The 19,802-nt window shown below is 32.0% G+C and overlaps 1 protein-coding gene and 2 long non-coding RNA genes across 6 annotated transcripts in view; 2 read left to right on the top strand and 1 right to left on the bottom strand.

The window, feature by feature from the left end:
• Nucleotides 1-723: 723 nt before the first annotated feature.
• Nucleotides 724-3,650, top strand: LOC141535902 (uncharacterized). Of its 2 annotated transcripts, XR_012480663.1 has the most exons (3): nt 911-925; nt 1,117-1,820; nt 2,776-3,650. It is a non-coding gene; the product is annotated as an uncharacterized LOC141535902 (long non-coding RNA). The 2 variants fall into 2 exon arrangements; XR_012480662.1 differs by having other exon boundaries at nt 724-1,820.
• A 955-nt stretch (nt 3,651-4,605) lies between these two features.
• LOC141535903 (uncharacterized) lies at nt 4,606-7,194 on the top strand. The gene is made up of 2 exons (XR_012480664.1): nt 4,606-5,122; nt 5,834-7,194. It is a non-coding gene; the product is annotated as an uncharacterized LOC141535903 (long non-coding RNA).
• Nucleotides 7,195-10,594: 3,400 nt separating this feature from the next.
• Nucleotides 10,595-19,802, bottom strand: part of N (neurogenic locus Notch protein) — a 137,548-nt gene continuing 128,340 nt past the window's right edge. For 2 of the 3 annotated variants that reach the window (XM_074255991.1, XM_074255993.1), the window contains 4 exons: nt 17,148-17,691; nt 16,915-16,938; nt 11,993-16,374; nt 10,595-11,696 (listed from right to left, as the gene is read on the bottom strand). In XM_074255991.1, the coding sequence (XP_074112092.1) occupies nt 10,597-11,696; nt 11,993-16,374; nt 16,915-16,938; nt 17,148-17,691 (6,050 nt within the window). In that variant the 3' untranslated portion in view covers nt 10,595-10,596. The remainder of the gene's footprint in view (nt 11,697-11,992; nt 16,375-16,914; nt 16,939-17,147; nt 17,692-19,802) is intronic. The other variant, XM_074255992.1, reaches the window with a different exon arrangement.

Genomic DNA, 19,802 nt, shown 5'->3' with positions numbered 1-19,802 from the left:
CTTTTTTTTTATTTTCCTCACGTGAAAACGATGGCGCCACTTAATCCAGTTAAAATGAAATAAAGCAGTTCATTTTTTTTTTTTTTTTTTTGGTACTTCTGTGTATAACGAGTATATACGAAATTTAATAATAATAATAAAAAAATATAAAAAAATAAATAAAAAATGTTTATTTTTTGCTAACTGTGACATACCAGACTTCCATGCTTTTTTGTATTTACAGAAACATATAGAATTCAGGAACTAAATAACGAAAAATAAATACTTATTGTTTATTTTTTTATTATTGTTGAATTATATACAGACGCTAAGCAGTACTGGCTAAACATTTAAAATACCTAGATACCGATTATTTATAACCTGCAACATCACTAGATTTTTTTTTCTCTCTAGATGGAGCCACAAGAGGAATAAGTGTCTTTATATTTAAAAAAAATAATATGTTTTTTTTTTTTAACTGCACACGCAAATGGCGTGAAGAATTTTTTATATTTTACTTTAATCAATTTTATTGTGAAATATGAGATTATGAGGCGTGCACTTTTGGATTTTCCAAACTTTTTAAATTTGCGCGCGCCTGAATATAGAGTTTGCATATATTTTCATGCTTATGATATATTCGACCAATCACATAACGAATAAATTGATGCCACATACATTTCATCTTAATTTTATATTAAGGACATCTTGTTTGCAAGTCGTTGTTCTGGTGGTTCTCCTGCACCCAACTCCGCAATCTTGTTTTTTCACAAGTGCAATTTTTTAATTTTTTCAATAAAAAAAAAGTTCCAAAAATTTTTAGAAATCGGCTAACTTAATCTTCGTAAAAGAACTGATCTACGCCTTAGAGAGCTAAACAGCTCGATTTTTAACAACATTTAATACTTTCGCCATGAGAAAAAATCTCAGTCTTCAAAAAAAAATTGTATTTTTTTTTATTCACAATGAAAATAAATTACATTAAAGTTAGCTGTCACTTCACAATTGTTTTAATTTTTTTTAACAAATAAATTATAGCAAAAAAAAATATTAAAAAAATTGACTTGTAGAAATTTTAATAAATTAAAAATGCGATTTTTTAAAAATAATTTTTTAGAACAATTTTTTTTGTTAAAGAAAGTTAAAAAATTATCAAGTGACGGCTAACTTTAGTGTCATTGAAAATAAAAAATTTTTTAATAAACAGTTAAAAAGAATATAAAATTTTTGGAAGGTAAAAAAATTTTCTAGTGGTCTTTCTATTTGAATTTAAAAAAATAATCAAAATTGAAAGGCGCCACTGATGGGGTCTTCTACCTTAATGTACATTTTCCTAAATGCACCTGTAGTTCATTAAATAATTATAAACTATTAAAAAAAAAAAAAAAAAAAAAAAAAAGAGAAAGTCAATATTTAGTGCTAACTTGAGAGTCAATTTTTGAAAATTAAAAAAAAAAAAAAACTAAAAACGAACAAAACAAATTTTTGATCAAACATTGAAGAACAGTTAAAGAACAATTGAATTAGCCAAAAAAATCGATAAAAAATCAATTACCCCCCGCCAACTTAAGAGAGCTTTCATTAAATTTTGTCATGCTGCAACTACCTGTAGTGCATTTAGGAATGTACCCACGTTGATAAGTTGGCAACTTACTATCTTTCTGTTCAAAACCTTAATTGCACGTGCAAACGATAGTGCAATCATGATGGCATCATTCTTTTCAAGAAGCAAATATCATCCATTTGGAAAGTGGCGAGCATCTAGAACAGTTCAATAACGTGGTCACCAAAAAAACCAATACCATTTCTATTTTAGTACATTTTACATTAAAAAAAAAATGGTAAGATATTAATAAATTATCCTAATACTGAAGTTAGCTGACGTTTTTAATTTTTTGACATTTTTTTCATTTATTGAATAATAAATAAAAAATATTTTTTAGAAATTGCACTTATAGTTTTTCAAATTTTTTACAAATGAACATTTTTTTTTATTATTTTGTCAATAAAAAAAAATTCTAAAAATTTCTACATGTCAGCTAACTTTATTTTCATTAAATTATCACAAAATTAAATTAAATTCGACCATTTTTGAAGTAACGTGCATGTTAATTTTCAAGGTTAATGATTAATTGTGTTCTTTAGGCCATGATTATATCTAACCTATACATTTTTTCACATTACTTAATTATATTCATCATAATTACATTTTATAACATTAAAGTTAGCTGTCACTTGACAATTTTATAATTTTTTTAAACAAATAAATTTGCTTCAAAAAATTATTAAAAAAAAATTGCATTTGTAGTTTTCTAAAATTTCTAAATCTTAATTTTTTTTATAAATTTATTTTTGCTATAATTTATTTGTTACAAAAATTCTTAAAATTATCAACTATCTGCTAAGTTAATTTTCATTTACATTTTTACATTTTTTATTCTAAATAAATATGTAAATTTAGTTTGAAACAAAAATTAACCCTCAGAAGAGTACACTGGGGGTCATTTTGACCCGAGAATTTTTTTATCCTAAAATATTTCTCGAAAATAGGTTTGTTTTAAACAATTTTTTCGCCATTAAAAACTATTTAATTCAGAATAATAATGATTGCATTCGAAAGAGCATTGTTTTACCTACCAAAAATGTAATAAAAACTGAATTCCAATAAAATGCATAGTTTCTGAGATATATAATTCTTCGAAAGTCAAGTGGGGTAAATTTGACCATGTGTGTACTCTAAAGTTCGTTTAGAGGTGTGTACTCCGAGGATTAATAAAAATTTTAATTATTTTTCAGGAGTCATGCGATTGCTCGAACATACTCTGCATATCAACGGATAAAAATCCGGTAAAAAAATTGCGCTTGTATATTTTAAACATTTGCTTTTATTACCGTGATATGGCGAAGCACAAACAGAACCTTGCAGGTATCTCTAATCAAGTGATAAGTGGTATGACGGACTACCAAGTCGAAATGTTGAGGATCCTTGAGCTTGATGCAAGACTTTCAATAGGATGTGCTTTTCTTATATTACACTCCTACGTCACGTATATAGAAAAGTGCAAGGCAGCTCAATTTGCCTTAAATGATAACCCAGATGTAGGAATGTTCCAATGTTACTTAAAACTCAGAAATAAACACAAAAAATCCATCAGTGAGTTGCTAGCGCTGGATGACAAAGCTGTCGCAACAATTAAGGAGCAAACTTATTATTATATGGATCAAATTTAAAAATCATCCATAAGTTCAAACTGGATGTAGCTAAATTTTATGTAAAAAATACAGTGAAGATTATAGTAAGCATTGGCGTCATTAAAGATAAATTTATCGTTCGATGATCGATCAGTTCATCACGCAAGAATGTACAAAAGCTAGAAATGTGTAATTAAATTATAATTAAAGAGATGAATTATTTAAGAATATCAATAAAAATACCTCGTTGATATTTATCATGAATTTATTTTACAAAAAAATATTTACAGAAGTTATGCCAAGACTTTGATTTTGATTCTCAATTTTTTAAAGGGTTTTTTGCTTTTGATGCCTGAAAGAACTCACACTTTGCCAGCTGGCTGTTCTTGACGGTGCGAATCCAAGTTATTTTTTGATATTCTGCTGTGACTATTAATTTTTTATACTGTTATTAATAAAATAAAAATATTTAAACGAAATTGCTATTGAACATTTGATTTGATTACCTGTCTAATATAATACTCGTAATACATGAAATAAAGAGAAGAATTGAAGATGACCATACTAAGAAAACATTATTTGATAGATTTCAATGCGACAATTCTAGAATGATACTGATACTCAAACCCAATTTGTATCTCTTTCTCCATCCATTAAATAAGCAGCCATTCTTCATGAGTTATAGATTATTTCAACGCAAAAGCATACAAGTTTATACATATCTCTTCAATAATATAAAAACTACTCAAGATAACTCGAACTAAAATTTTTTTCATTAATTTTTTTTTTTAATAATTGCATTATTGTAAAATTTTAAAATAATTTTTAATGTTTGCCAACTTCAGTGTCATAATTTATTTGTTGTTATTGTCCAAAAAATGGCAATGTTTGCTAACTTCAGTTTCATGTATAAAAATAAAAATTATGAAAATTAAATCAGCCGACGCATAAAAAATTTTTAGAATTTTTTTTTATTGAAAAAATTATTACAAAAAATTAAAAAAAAATTTCACTTGTAAAAAACATAAAAAGCTATAAGTGCAATTTTAAACAATTTTTTTTGTTTTAATTTAATTATTGAAAAAAAAAATCCAAAATTTAAAAACGTCGGCTAACTTTATGAAAATTAACTTTAGCAGATAATTGATAATTTTAAGAATTTTTGAAACAAACAAATTTAAAAAAAAAAATTGACATTTAGAAATTTTAAAAAACTAAAAATGCAATTTTTTTAAATAATTTTTTGGAGTAAATTTATTTGTTAACTTTAGTATTATATAAAAATTCTATCACTGAAAAAGTTACAAAAAAATTCACTCTTACCGCGTTGATTTGACAGGTGAAATTAAAAAAAATATATATTACCTTTTTATCGGCCATTTTAAAAAATTAACTTGAAAAAAAATTAAGCCAGTAATAATTTTATAAAATTAATGTGCAATTTAAAGTTATGATTCGTAATGAAAATTTTGGATCATCATCAGTTCATAACTAGAGAATTAAATGCGAAGTAGCATAATTTGATGTTTGATATAAGCTTTCAGTTGCGATACATACAATTTCAAACTTTTGGTAGGCATGACGTAAGTTTGGACATCTACTGGTCAAAAAAGGAAACTAAGTGAAGCAAGCAGTGATTGTAGGTGTCTCAGTATGCAGACGTGTTATATTTAATTATTTTAAATTACAGATTAATTATTTACTGATCATTAAATTAATTGAGTGAAAATTGTAAGTCAAAAAAAAAAAAACTTAAAAGTAACAAAAAAACTTACAACAAATGCACTTGTAGGGGATTTCAATAATAGCTCTATTTATCAGTTGTCAAGTGTTATTGCGCAGTAAAATGTCCAAATTGGAAAGACACTTTATAGAACAAGAATTCTAATAATAAATTAAAAAAAAGTAGTTCTATTAATTGATATTTGAATATAAGAACATCACAAAAATGGTAAGATATAAATTATAATTAATTATTTAATTTAACATAAAAATAAATTTTGATAACTTTAAATATCTGACAATTTTTGGGATTTTTTAAAATAAATTAATTATTTTTAAAGAAATTAAAAGAAAAATTTAACATTCATAAAATTGAAAAAATAAAAAGAGCAATTTTTCAAAAATATTCTTTTCAGTTCTAGTTTAGTCAATAAATAAAATTAAAAAATTATCAGTATGTAGATTTTTGTATCATAATTATCTACATTATTAAGAAAATATAATACTGAAGTTAGCGATCAGCTGTCAATTTTTAAAATTTTTATAACAAATTAATTACAATAAAAAAAATGCTTCTAAAAATTTTTACTTGTAATTTTTGTTAATTTTCACATGTGAAACTTTTTAATTTATTTTTTTTTTTAATAATTTAATTGCTATAAAATTCTAAAAAAATTTTTAATATCTGTCAACTTCAGTGTTATAAGAAAATAAGCAAAATTTTGTGACCAGTGACCTTTCTACCAAAGACAGAAGGTAAAAGAACGATTCATTTTTAAGATTGATCAAATGGGATTCGACAGACGAAAATATTTATTTAAAAATATTTTTAAACTATTTGACCTTCAAAATTTTATGAAAATGAAGTTAGCCAACATTTCAAAATTTTTAGAAATTTTTTATTGAAAAAATTTAAAATATAAAATTACAATTTTTTCAGGAGCCATGCGATTGTTCAAATTCACTCTGCATATCAAAAAAAGAAGATCGACTGAGACAACTTCGTAAAATAATTCGAAATATACTTAAGCGGTATATCATAATTCATAAAAATGCACCTATATTTATGGAAGTATCTAATAAAATACTAGCCGGTGCTAAAGATGAAAAATTCATGAATTTAAAACGTAAATGGTTACAAGCTAAACATATAGTGGAAGTGAACAGGGCTTCCGTATTTCGATATCTTTGGTACATAGAAAATTGCAAGACAGCTCAATCTGTATTAAATTCTAACAAGAAAGAAGAAAAGTATATAACATTATATTTTGGAGCCAAAATAAATTTTTCTAAAATTTTCGACGATATTAAATCACTGGGTTATGAAACTATCGAGTTAATGGTTAAGCAGTCTGTCGCTAATATAAATTTACTAAAAAAGTAAACATATGGCCGATCAAAATGAAAAATTAAAATTCGGTGTGAAGTATGAATGCCAATCAAAATGTTTCAATTACAACTAAACAAAGTAATATTAAGTTTTCATATTAAATAGCGTTCTTAATTAATGTTTAATGACAGGGTTGAAAAAAAAAAATGACTTCTAAAATTGTATATATTTTTAGTTATCTTGACCACATCACCTTAGTTTGACAATTATTTCCACTGTAAGTTGTAAAAAACGAGTTTTTTCACTAAAATTGATAATTAATTTACTAATCAGTTTTTTTAATTAGTTCAGTTATTATTTTTCTTGCCACCATTGTATTTTTTTTTAAATGTTTGTACGAGGATTATGGATTAAAAATACAATTTCTCTTAACGAGAAAAGAAACTTGATTTTTAGGCCCCAGTAGAGCGGTAATACGCGTTTTCATCCCCCCGACAAAATATCCCTCGACAAAATATTCCCCAATGTAGTGAGAAGCTTATAATCATTGTAATACTATTTAAAATAACCACCGCAGACAAAATCCGTAAAAAAAAGGGCAAAGCACACTAAAAAGCTTATGTGTTGGTCTACTTTCAATGATAAAAAAAATTCAAAATGATTGACAATGTTTACCCTCCGTAAGAGAATGAATTCAAAAGTATTTAAAATATTCGAAAGTGTTGAAAAAAATTATAATTTTTAATTAAAATTTTGAAGAGATTTATATAGTTTGCATTTATTGACTAAGATCAAATGTTTATAATGTTGAAATATTTTTTTTTGGTGCAGAGAAGTAAAAAGCAGAGTTACAAAAAATTATTGTGCATGATTTTTCAATATTTAAATTTTATGATTTATTTGTGACAGTTATTTAATTTGTAATTACATATAATATGTAATAATGAAAAATATAAACTAGTGTTATGGTATACATGTGATAACTTTAAAATTATCCTTTCTGCTTCCTTTCCTTCAAAATTTCATACGGTCGGCAACAATTTTATTCAGTAATTGAAATTTATTTTATTCAATTTAAAAATATTCTTTAACTCTTTAATTTTTAATTTTCAATTTTATACTTTTTTTATTTATCATAACTATATTCCAAATTTAAGAAAAACGGTTATTTCTTCATATCTAAAATTGTTGAAATTTTATATCATCATTTATATCTTCATTATTGGCATTGAAATTAAATAATAAATAATAAGCAAATATATTAAATTTTTTTTTTTAATTTTATCATTGACTAAAGACTGTTGATTAATTATAAATAATATAATGAAAGGAAAGTGAATAAAAAACAAATTTATTTGATAAATGGTTAGACTATCTTTATTATTTTATTACATCTGTTTTTAAAAAAACATAACTTATTTATTTATTTATTGATTTATATAAAAAATATAGAAAAATGAAAGTGTGGAGGATGGAAGGTAAATAGGACGTAAGGATTGAGTGAAAAAAAAATCATTACTTTCCTTATAATATATCGAACAAATTACTACTAATAATAAAACTCAGTACTTTTTACAAGTTACAATAATAATTATAACAAATTCTCTTATTTTTTCAATAATATAATAATCAAAATTATTTTTTATTAATAAAAATATAGTCATACCACTAACACTACATTTACCTTAAAGTATTTACTTTTCTAATTACCACAGGTCAAGATGCGTTAGAGAACAATTTATATATATATTTTTTTAATTGTTTATTTTTAATCTTCAACTCATTATTTTATTACAATTATTATTCTAGTGTCTTTTTTTTATTACAAAAATACAAATATATAGTTTTATACTTTATACTTCATTATCCTTGAGATTATAAGGCCTCATTATTACAAATTATTTTATTATCAGAAATTTTCATCGTTATTATTATCATCGTTGTTTTTGACAATTATTCGCAGTCTTGTTACGTTACAATAATTATTTTATCCAAGCAGAAGAATTTTTTCATTAGATTAATTTTACAATAGTAATAAAACAAATTTTTATAATAAAGAATGTGAGATTCAAAAATTAAGAAAAAAATTTTTCTTGATAAAAAAATAAAAATTCAATTACAAAAAATTTTTTTAACAAACAAAATTAACCCGAAGTCAAAAAGAAAAAAAATTCAAAAAATTGGTGAATAAATTTGTTGAAAAAAATTTTTCATAAATTTTTTTTTTTATAAACATTTTATAAAATAATTTATTAAAAATTTTTCTACTCGGATTACAAGATAAATACAATTGAAATCATACAAATAAATCCATGCAAATCAAAAATTCCAAGTAAGAACTAAATTAAAGAATAAATCGAGTTTGGTCCGCATGATTGATTAATTTAATTCTTAACAATATTAACGTCTCGATCGCATCACTGTGTAATAAAATATTGCATCAAGAACATTATTTTGTAATTTATTTTTATTTATTATAATTAATATAATTATCATTATTATTTCTAATATTCTTAATGCAACAAAAAATCACACTTTACAATTGATATAAAAAACATTTATAATAATCAATAATTCTTGTCATTATTTATCCAACTAAACATTATCATTTTCTTACAACTATAAGTATAATTATAATAATAATAATAATAATCAATTTTATAATAGAACATTATTACTGTAGAACAATTTTAATCAAATAGCAATTAATAATTATACTTGCTCACAATCTCTTAATTCAACTAATATAATTAATTATTTATTTATAATTGTTATAAAAAATATGTAAAAACAGTTTGTACAAAAATCGAGAGATTATTTTCGTGTGTGTATGTTAATTACAAAACAAATTATTTATACTTATATACAATTTTTATGGAAAAAAATTTTTATCTAAAAAAATAAAAAAAAAAAAATATTTTTTTTTTTTTGTATTTTGATCACTAGTATTGCAAACACACACGCAAGTCACTGTATAAATAATTAAATTTATTTATACCGACTTATTATTCTCTCGCAACAATCTAAGAAATATATCCGCGGTAAATTAATTACCCGATAACTAGTGTTGTTCTTAATTGTTTTTTTCAGCCATCGTTATCGTTATTGTCAAACGTTTTGGCTTAAACAAATGATTTAATGAGAATTTTAAATAAATCCTGGACGCTTATCTTAATTGTACATTATCAACAATTAATTAAAATAATAATATTTATAATAATTAATCATTATATTTATTAGTCGTGGATTTTAATAAATTTACTAAGTATAATAGTAAAACCCATTTCTAAAATGAAAATCTACTTATAAAATACAAGCTTTGGACTGTAAAAAAAACTCAAAAAAAAAAAAAAAGAAATAAATTTATATATATATTATAATAAGTGTGAATAAAAAATACGAATTGGAATGTCTGTATGGAAGAATTGTCCGTCAAAAAATTCTCATTAAATCTTTGTTAAATTATTTAATTAATTAATAATAATAATATTATTATTATATTAATATCTTACAAAATAAATTGCTTAGCACGATTTATTACTTTGTTTTATGACACCTACTTTTATAATAAAGGCACAAAATTTAACTTTTAAGATTTACGTAACTGTTCTATTATTCATGAACTCGAGTATTAACTGTTATTAATTTTATTTAAATAATGATATCAATAGTGATAGTGAATAATGATTATTGTCAATTGGTCCCGCCTGCAACTGTGTACTAAAAAATTGGCAGTGACGATTTGTTAAAATCGCGCTATTTCATTTCATTATATTATATTTTATTATATAAATCATTAAATAAAATAACTCCTACTCTTAAACTACAATTAATAACTATCTCTAAATATTTACTAACTGATTGTCTTATCAGTTCTTAGTCAATTGTAAATTATTTACAATAACAAGTGATCTATAAATCATTTGTCTTATTTGTTAATTAAGGTTCACCTACACTGCGGCAAGGAAGGCACCTTTACATTCTTTTAATTAATCTTCATTGAGCACGCACCTATTAAAAAAAAAAACCTTCAAAAAAGTTACAATTTATTAAAAAAAAAAAAAAATTTTTCCAACTTTTAAATTCACTGATTTAAATCTTTCAAAAAATTGTAACCCGTTTTACGAAAGGCGCGATTTTAAATTAAAGTCTTAAAATTCGATACTCAAAAAATTCTATAAATTCATATTTATATTTATATGTATATATGTATAAATAACACTTGACTTAATATTATATATATATATATATATATATATATATATATATATATATATATATATATATATATATATATATATATATATATATATATATATATATATATATATATATAAATTAATAATTTCTAATAACTATTACAATAAAAAAGCTTAAATATAAATTGCCTCGGAGCCTTTATTGCCCTGATGCTGAGCTCCAGGTGCGTAGGCGTTAGGAGAGGCCATACATTCGCTCCAGTCGCTGTTGGAGTGTGGCGAGCTGGAAGACCAGTGCCCAGGACTGTCGGGGGAGGGTGTGGGGAAGCTCTCTGGGGCTTGCATCAAGTGCTGAGGAGTTACGTCAGCCCCAGAATGATGCGAGGGAGGTGTCAAGTACTGATAGTACTGCTGTTGCTGCTGCTGCTGTTGCTGCTGCTGTTGCTGTTGCTGCTGCTGTTGCTGCTGCTGCTGCTGCTGCTGCTGCTGCTGCTGTTGTTGCTGTTGTTGTTGCTGCTGCTGTTGCTGTTGCTGTTGCTGCTGCTGAGATTGCATCTGCTGCATCTGGGTCGGGCCAGTGGCGTAGGGATGGGTTTCAAAGTCGAACCCTACTGGAGGCATGCCTCCGTGCTTTTGGTGGGTCGCCTGTCTCATGGCGGCCATATGTGTCGGGGAAGTGGGAAGCGATGGCCGACTCTTGGCCGGCGACGGGGAGCCCATGTAGCTCGCCTGGGGCGATAAGGTCATGTTGGACTGGACCGAGTGAGGCGGAGACTGGTTACTGTAAGGCGGCGACAGGGTGTTGATCATCCCCTGGGTTTGCCGCTGGTGAGGCGCTAGCAGCTGGTCGTGAAAATTTGGCAGACCGTAGGCACTCGTGAAGGTGTCGAGACCTAGCTGTTGGAGAGTTTGCATGGACTGACCCTTGATGCAGTCCTCGTAAGGAGGCGGCTGCTTCGCCGTGGTCGTCGTGTGGTTCACCAGAGGCAAAGCGTTGCTGTACAAGCTCGCGCTGTCATACGGGCTTGGTAGGTTTCCTTCAGCTCCCTCGGCTCCTTGGGGGATTTCCTGGTTTGGTGGCTGAGCGCCACGCTTCACTGCCAGCTTCTTCACCGAGGGTTTTCTGCGCACTGCGGCAACCACCGCGCCTTCCGAATCTGGCGATGTTGGGTTGCCCGGGCCGCTTGTTTTTGGACGCTTCTTTGCCTTTGACTGTTTTGGCGCTGAGCCTATCACTGTTGGTGGTGTTATCAATTGTGAATGGTTGGGAGAACCTGAAATTAAACATTTTTTCATGTTAATATTTAATTTAATATAAATTATATTACTAAAGTTAGCTGTCAACAGTCAATTTTTAAAATTTTCTTAACAAATTAATTACAATAAAAAAATGCTTCTAAAAATTTTCACTTGTAATTTTTATTAATTTTCACATGTGAAATTTTTTAATTAAATTTTTTTTTAATAATTTAATTGCTATAAAATTCCGAAACAATTTTTATTTAAATTGTTTTTTTGTTATTTAAATTAAAAAAATTTTTTGCAAATCTAATTCTAAAAAAAAACTCACCCATAAGAGGTCCATTAGGCATGACAGACACCATTTGCGGCGACCTAGGAACATGTTCATCAAGCAGCCTGACAATATCATGATGTAGTCGCTCACTAGCAACATCTCTAGGCAACCTATCCATATGATCAGTAATCTCCCGGTTGGCAAAAGTATCCAACAAAGCTTTACAAGCTTCAAAGCTGCCTTCTCTCGCTGCGAGGAACAGCGGCGTCTCATCTTTATCATCTTGGGCATCGCGATTGGCACCGTGTACCAACAAAATATTAACGGCATCAACATTGTTAACCGCAGCCGCCCAATGCAGCGCCGTCTTTCCACTATTATCCGCTGCATTAATATCAGCATCAGCATTAATCAAATCCTCGACCATGCCTTCGGTGGCCAACCTCGCTGCAAGTATCAACGGAGTAGTTCCATCGTGCATGCGCGCGTTCAAATTAGTAGCTCTGTTCCTCAGTAAAATCTGGAAAACTCCCATCGCGTCTGCCGCAACAGCCGAATGGAGCGGAGTCCTTCCAGTGTTGTCTTGAGAATTGGCGTCTGCTCCAGCATCAAGCAGGCGTTTGGCTGCATCAGCCCTGGCGTATCTAGCTGCTAGATGAAGAGAAGTCTCTCCACTCTTGTCCGTAGTGGCATTCAGGTCCGCTCCCTGAGCCACCAGATCCGCGATAACGGCAGCAGTTCCGTCGCTGTCATCATCTTCTTCACCAGTATCTAGTCCGCCACCGCGAACCGACGCTACCATCAGTGGTGTCATACCACAGGGGCCTTTGGCGTCGATGTCTTTTCCATGCTCTAAGTTAGGTGGAGTCAGAACTCCATTTACACCTGGACAGTTCTCCGCAGCATCCAGGTGCCGCTGGGTCCACATCCTAGGATCAGTGACTTCATCACCATAGTCAGTCATCGCTGTATGATCGCTGGCGTATCCGGGTTCAATAGCCCGCATTCGCTTGGTCGGAGGCAAGTCAGACTCATCATCAGACCATTGTTGAGTGCGACCATTTCCAATGTCAATGTCCATGCAATTAACTGACGGCTGTTTGTTCAAGTTCCGCATTTCCTGGCCGTCTGGACCGCGTCTACGACTGCGCCTCCGCTGACCACTTCCAGCATTGGACCTCAAGAACCCTTCTGGGAACCAAGTAATGCCTACTGCGCGCTTGTTCCGTGCAGTGACTAGAACTCCAATTAGCATTCCGCCAATTAGAACAATAACTAGTCCAATGAAGACATACTTGTAGTTCGTTGGAGTTTCAGGGTATTCAGGACCTGGAGCTGGTCCGACCAGACCTTTGACGGATTCTATCGGGTAGCTGCTGAGCAACGCCTGCTTGGAAGCTGTAGCAGCCAGGAATTCCGCGGCTTCATTAGCGCTGGCGAAACAAACTGCGCCTTCAGTCGTTGAACACTTACGATTGTCAATCTCGAGGAAAGCCTTAACTCCATGCTTGCTTCCAGAGAACCCTCCAGGTCTGGCGAACATCGAGTCCACGCTGTCGCTGACTGGGTAGACCATCCTGTTGCCCAGTTCGTCTAACTTTATGCGCAGCGTAGTTCTTAGTTGATGACCAATGTATCTCAAAAACGCAAGTTCTTCATCCTGGAACGTCTTCATGTCCATCCGAACTACAATAGAAATAACACCCTCGGCAAGGGACTCGGGTTCGTTCTCGCAGTCGAGACCGTCCCAGTTGCACTCGGCGTTGTTACAGCCGTAGTCACAGTACCCGTTGGCGTAATGTTTTCTGCAGTAGGCGTCGTAAATTGGGTTGCAAGGCGCCAAAGTTTTTTCGCAATCGCGCCCGTCAAAGAGACACTGGGCGTTGTTACAAACTTCATCGCACTGGTTATTCATGAAGACATCCCAGCAGTTGATAGGCGCAGTGCAGTTCTTCCAGGGATTGATACCGAGAGAACAATCGTTTCCATCGAAGTGACAAGCGTGAGTGTTGCATTCTTGATCGCAGCGGCCGTTTCCTGCTTTCTGGTCGCACCTGTTCTCCATGCACCTCTGCTTCTGGCGCTCCTGGTCCAAGTCAACTGGACTCTTGGGAGCCACAGAGTTCGGTTTTCCAAAGATTCCACCTCGACTGTTGGTGTCGTAGACCTCGCAGTTCTTACCGGTCCATTTTGGAGGGCAGTAACAGGCATAATCACCAACTAGATTCTCACAAGTCGCATCAGGCTGCTGACAGGGGTTGCTCTCACACTCGTCTTTGGTATCAATCTCACAGTGAGTTCCTGAAGTTCCTGGCGGGCAGTAACACCTGTATCCCATCTCTGTGGGAGTTACTCGACAAGTGCCACCATGAAGACAAGGTTTGTTGTCACAATAAGACCCGACAAATTCACAATTGTGTCCGTAGTAATCTGGCGGGCAGGTACAGATGTGTCCAGCCTGCTTGGCAGTGCAAACTCCGCCATTCTGACAGGGAGAGCTTTCACAGAAGTTGACCTTCACCTCGCAGTGGCGCCCCATGTACCCGGGCTTGCAGTTGCAATGGTAGTTATTCACCAGCTGAACACAATCCTGGGTTCCAGGATTAGCACAAGGATTTGATAGGCATTCATTGATGTCACCTTCGCAGCGAGGACCAACAAAACCTGGCGGACAGATACACTCAAACCCGCCTACTTTGTCAATACAGGTACCATTGTTGTGGCAAGAGTCATGCATACAGTCTTCAGGATTCAGGTCACAAATGTATCCCAAGGCACCTGGAGGACAAGAACAGCTGAAACTGTCTATCAAATCGTGGCAAGTTCCTCCGAATTGACAAGGATTGGGTTGACAGTCATCAATGTTCAACTCGCAGTCTTGACCCTGGAAACCCTGAGCGCACTGACACTGGTAAGATCCAATTAAGTCTTTACAAATAGCTCCATTTTGGCAAGGAGCTGAATCACACTCATTAATTTCAGTCTGGCAGTAAGAACCTGTGTAGCCTTCAAGGCAATGACAACGATGGCTGTTCCCGATGTCCTCGCAGGTACCGTTGTTGCACAGGAATTCCTTGGGGATATTTTTCCGGATAGCAGCGTCTTTACAGGACACCATTTCCACGTCGCAGACTTTTCCCGTCCAACCTGGGGAACAATTGCAGTGATACTTGTTCTTGTGCTGAACGCAGGTCGCGCCGTTCTCGCAAGGTTGGTCCGCGCACCAGTCGACGTACATGTCGCAACGCTGACCAGTGTATCCGTAGGTGCAGTGACAAGTGTAATGATGATTGATATCGTCATGACAAGTAGCGCCGTTCAGGCAAGGAGAACTGTCGCACTCGTTTATTCTGTATTGACAGTTCGAACCAGTGTAACCTGGCTGGCAAACACAGGTGTAGCTGTTGATTCCGTCGAGACATTTTCCGCCGTTCATGCAACTACTGGTGGTGCAGTCGTTGTCGTTTGTTTGACAGTTTATTCCAGAGAAGCCTAATTTACATTGACAGGTGTAAGAATTCACGTACTGGTTGCAGATAGCGCCATTTTGACAAGGAGAGGATTGACACTCGTCAATGTCGAGTTCACAGTGCTTGCCGTTGAACCCGTCGACGCACAGACAGGTGTAGTCGCCGATTCCGTCGAGACAGGTTCCGCCATTTTGGCAAGGAAAAGACGCGCAGTCGTCGGTGTTTATGATGCAGTCGCGCCCCTCGTAGCCTTTCGCGCAGACGCAGTGGTAGGAACCGTTGGTGTTCCGGCAGGTGGCGCCGTTGCGGCACGGAGAAGTCATCACACACTCGTCTACGTCCTCGTCGCAGAGACGTCCGGTGTAACCGACCGGGCAGGTACAGGCAAAGTCCAGGAAATTTGAAGAAGGCGTACATTTCGCACCGTGGAGACATTTATTCGGAGAACAAGGGTCTAGTTTGTCCTCGCAGTTCCGGCCGGTGTGCGGCAGTTCGCAGACACACTTATAGTCGTTGACCAGGTCGATGCAGGAACCGCCGTTTTGACAAGGGTTCGCCACGCAGTCGTCGATGTTTGTTTCGCAGTTTATGCCCGCGTAACCGGCGAGACATTGACAGCTGTAGTCGTTCAGGTGGTCAATGCAGGAACCCCCGTGCTGGCACGGGTTGGAACCACACTCGTCGATGTCCGCTTCACACCTTTTGCCGCCGTACCCTGGTAAACAGTGGCAAATGTACTGGTTCACTCCGTCCTCGCAAGTTCCACCGTTCACGCAAGGATTGCTCGCGCATTCGTCTACGTCGCTTAGGCAACGCGCGTCGTAGTATCCTCGTGGACATTCGCAGCGGTAGCCATTTATCAGGTCGATGCAGCGCCCGCCATTTGCACAGGGGTTGCTTGAACACTCGTTGATGTCTGTCTCGCAGTGCTGGCCTGTGAAACCCGGCTCGCATTCGCATGAGTACCTGAAAATTGGAATGTTGGTGAGATTTTTTTGGATTTTTTAGTTTTATGAAAAATTTTGGAAATTTTTTGAGTTGTTAATAATTATTGGATATTTTTTTTTTTTGTAATTTTAGGTGCAGAAAGTTTATTTGAAAAAAGTTAGAATTTAAAAAATTTATTTTGTAGTAAAAAATTAACACTTTATCATTTTTTTTATTTATTTAACAAATTAGTGGCATAACGAAAAATTTTATTTTTTATTTATAAAAAATTATTAAAAATGATCAAATTTTACTTAAATTAAATATCAAATTTAGAGTTAAAAAAAAATATTAAAATTTTTTTCTAAAATTAAGAAATTAAATAATTATTAAAAAAATCAACAATATTTATCCACAACTCCACTATTTAAATTAGAGGCTAAAAACGAAAAAAAAAAAAAAAAAAAAATACAGGTGCAGCCGTGAGGGTGAAAAATCAAAAACTAAAAAGCATTTAAAAAAAAACACGTGAAAAATAAAAACACACTCTGGAACACTCTCGTTTCAAACATTACGTACCATCCTAGACCAGGCATCCGATTGCTTCTCGAGTAGTGATATGACGATGAATTGAAAAAAAAAAAAGCGCATAAGAAGCTTTGATTAGTCAAAAGTTAATTGAGGATTCGTGAATAATAATTATAGTCAGGGGGAATTATTAATATTTATATTGAAAATAAAATAATTTTATAATGATAATCTAGATTGATTAGAATAAAATTGACGGGATTGAAAAAGGTAAAAATACAAACCTGTTGATGCCGTCGATGCACCTGGCGCCATTTCTGCAAGGATTACTGTAGCACTCATTGACATTGATTTCGCAATTAGTGCCGGAGGTACCAGGGCGACATATGCACTGGTATCCGTTTATTCTATCCTCGCATCTACCACCGAACTGACAAGGATTACTCTCGCATTCATCAATCTGGGTTTGACAGAGTTTCCCAGTGAAACCGGGGAAACAGCTGCAGGTAAATGAGTTCTCTCCGTCGATGCAGGTCCCGCTGTGACATGGATTCGACTGGCAGTCATTGATATTCGTTTCACAAGAGGCTCCGGTGAATCCTGGCGGACATTCACATGTGTATTTGGCTATCGAGTCCTGGCATGTGCCACCGTTTTTGCAAGGCGCTGACGCACAATCGTCTATGTTTATCTGACAATGCGATCCCGCGAATCCTTTCGCGCAGTCACATTTAAATGAATTCACCAAGTCTGTGCATACTCCGTTGTTCAGGCAGGGGTTCGTTGCGCATTCATCGATGTCGATCTCACACTGCGTTCCCGTGTAACCTGAAAAATAATTATCATTTATAATTTCGTCATAAAAACCAACCATTTATATTTCTTTTTGACTCTTTTTACATTTATAAAGCTTTTAGAGTGGTAAGTATTGGTTTTAATGAAAAATTGCAAGAGTCCTTTTTTAAAGGAAATTTAATTCTCTACAAAAAAAAATTTAGTCAATTTTATCATATCTCTTATCATTTATAAGATATACGAATTTTAAAGTCAGTAAGAATTTTTTTGGTGTAAATTTTAATAAAAATACTTTTTAAACTTTAAAATCAAAATTGAGATTTAAAAATTGAGAATTTTAAAATTGTTAAAAATTTTTTTGGTGTAAATCAAGATAATAACATTGTTCAAATGTTAAAATTACAATTTTGGATTAAATATTAAAAATACGGAAAAACTTTTTTTTAAGAAATTAACTTGTAATTTTTTCATATTTCTAATAGTTTTCTAAAAAAATCCCCGTTTTTATCGAAAAACAAATCAGTTCATCAGAGTAGAAAAAAAACAATGCAATTTATTTAGAGTCAGCATTTTTAAAAATTTCTTGGTGGTCCCTTGCCTAGATATTTAAATAATTCAACGGCGTTTTATACATTTACATATCTCACAATATCCTCTCATACCCATACTCATCTGTAATGTAACTAAACGCACTAACAGTAATACAAGCATAAGCTAGGAGAAAAAGAGAGATAACTGATTGTGAGCAATAATACAAACGTATTCGTATGCTAATTTCGTCGGCAAGTATGTATCTCTTCTCTCAACTTACAAAACTTATATTAAAGACTGGAGATATTTCATTCTCTTTACTATGCCCTACACATTGTTGACTATGAAGTCGGGATGGGGCCGCTGAAACCTCAAAGAAACATGCTATGCTCTTTCTGTAGTATAATATAAAATATAATAAACCAATTTTACAAGTAACAAGAAAGAAAGAGACGAATAAATAAATAGATAGATAGATATACTGTTAAGAGAGGTAAAAAAGGTTGTTAAATAAACTAGTATCCTAGCGTGTGTAGAGTCTAGAGTCTAGAGTGTTGTATGTTGGAGATAAAGATGAGAATGAAGCAGTTGAAGTGAAGGTTTCCGGCTAACAATTGAAACTGTCATGTTCGTATGAAGTAAATAGGTTGCGTGGGCTCGTCATACGTTCTTCGAGACACCTCTCACGCTCGCTATGGAACTAATCGAAAAATTATTATATAATAATCTTCTGAGCGAGATACTTAATATTAATGTTTATATCTCGCTTTTAAAGCTCTTATTTTTCATTTTTCAAGTTTACTATTGTTTAATATTTTAATTTAATTAGCAATTGATGCGTTAATGTTAAAAGCGGTGATATCATGTACTTTATTTATTTATTTATTTCTAGCATACAGGTCTATAGAGATGCAAGAGATTCATTTTTAACATTGATTAAATGGGATTCGACTGACAAAAATATTTATTTAAAAATAGTAATTAAATATTGTTATGATTCTATTTTTCAAAAAAAGTCAATTTGTCAAATTTTGTGGGATACGACGTATTAGAATGGCAGTATCAACATAAAAAATACAAAATGCACAAATAATTACTTCAGCAAAAAAATAAAAAAAAAAAAATTTTCTTAAAATTTACAAAATAAAATAATGTTGCTTTAAGATTTTTATTTTTGATCTAAGTTGAATTTTTATTAGTATAAATACTTGGAGATACGCAAAAATTGTAACAAACTTTTTTTATGGAGAGTTTAATTTTCTACAAAAAAGGTCTTCATTAATTTTTTCGTATCTCTTATCGCTTATAATATATTTGAATTTTTAGGTTGCTAAATTTTTTTGGTGTAAATTACAATAATAATACTCATAGACTTAAAAATCAAAATCTTGAGTTAAATATTGAAAATACAAAAAAATTATAAAAAAATTTTTTTAGAGAATCTTATTTACTATAAGAAAAGTCCTTATCAATTTTTTTCGTATCTGTTATTGTTTACAAGATAGAAGAATTTTGAAGTAGCTAAGACTTAAAAAAACAACTCTCCGATTTTTATTTGTCATAAAAAATTCTTAAATAAATAAACGAAGACAACTAATTTTCTTCAAAATAAT

Source organism: Cotesia typhae, unplaced genomic scaffold (genome assembly GCF_013202065.1).
Source record: "Cotesia typhae breed Kobodo isofemale line unplaced genomic scaffold, CoteBio_Ctyphae scaffold_152, whole genome shotgun sequence".
NCBI lineage: Eukaryota > Metazoa > Arthropoda > Insecta > Hymenoptera > Braconidae > Cotesia > Cotesia typhae.
Note: the sequence above shows the minus strand (reverse complement) of the source record. Positions and strands in the feature narration are given on the sequence as shown.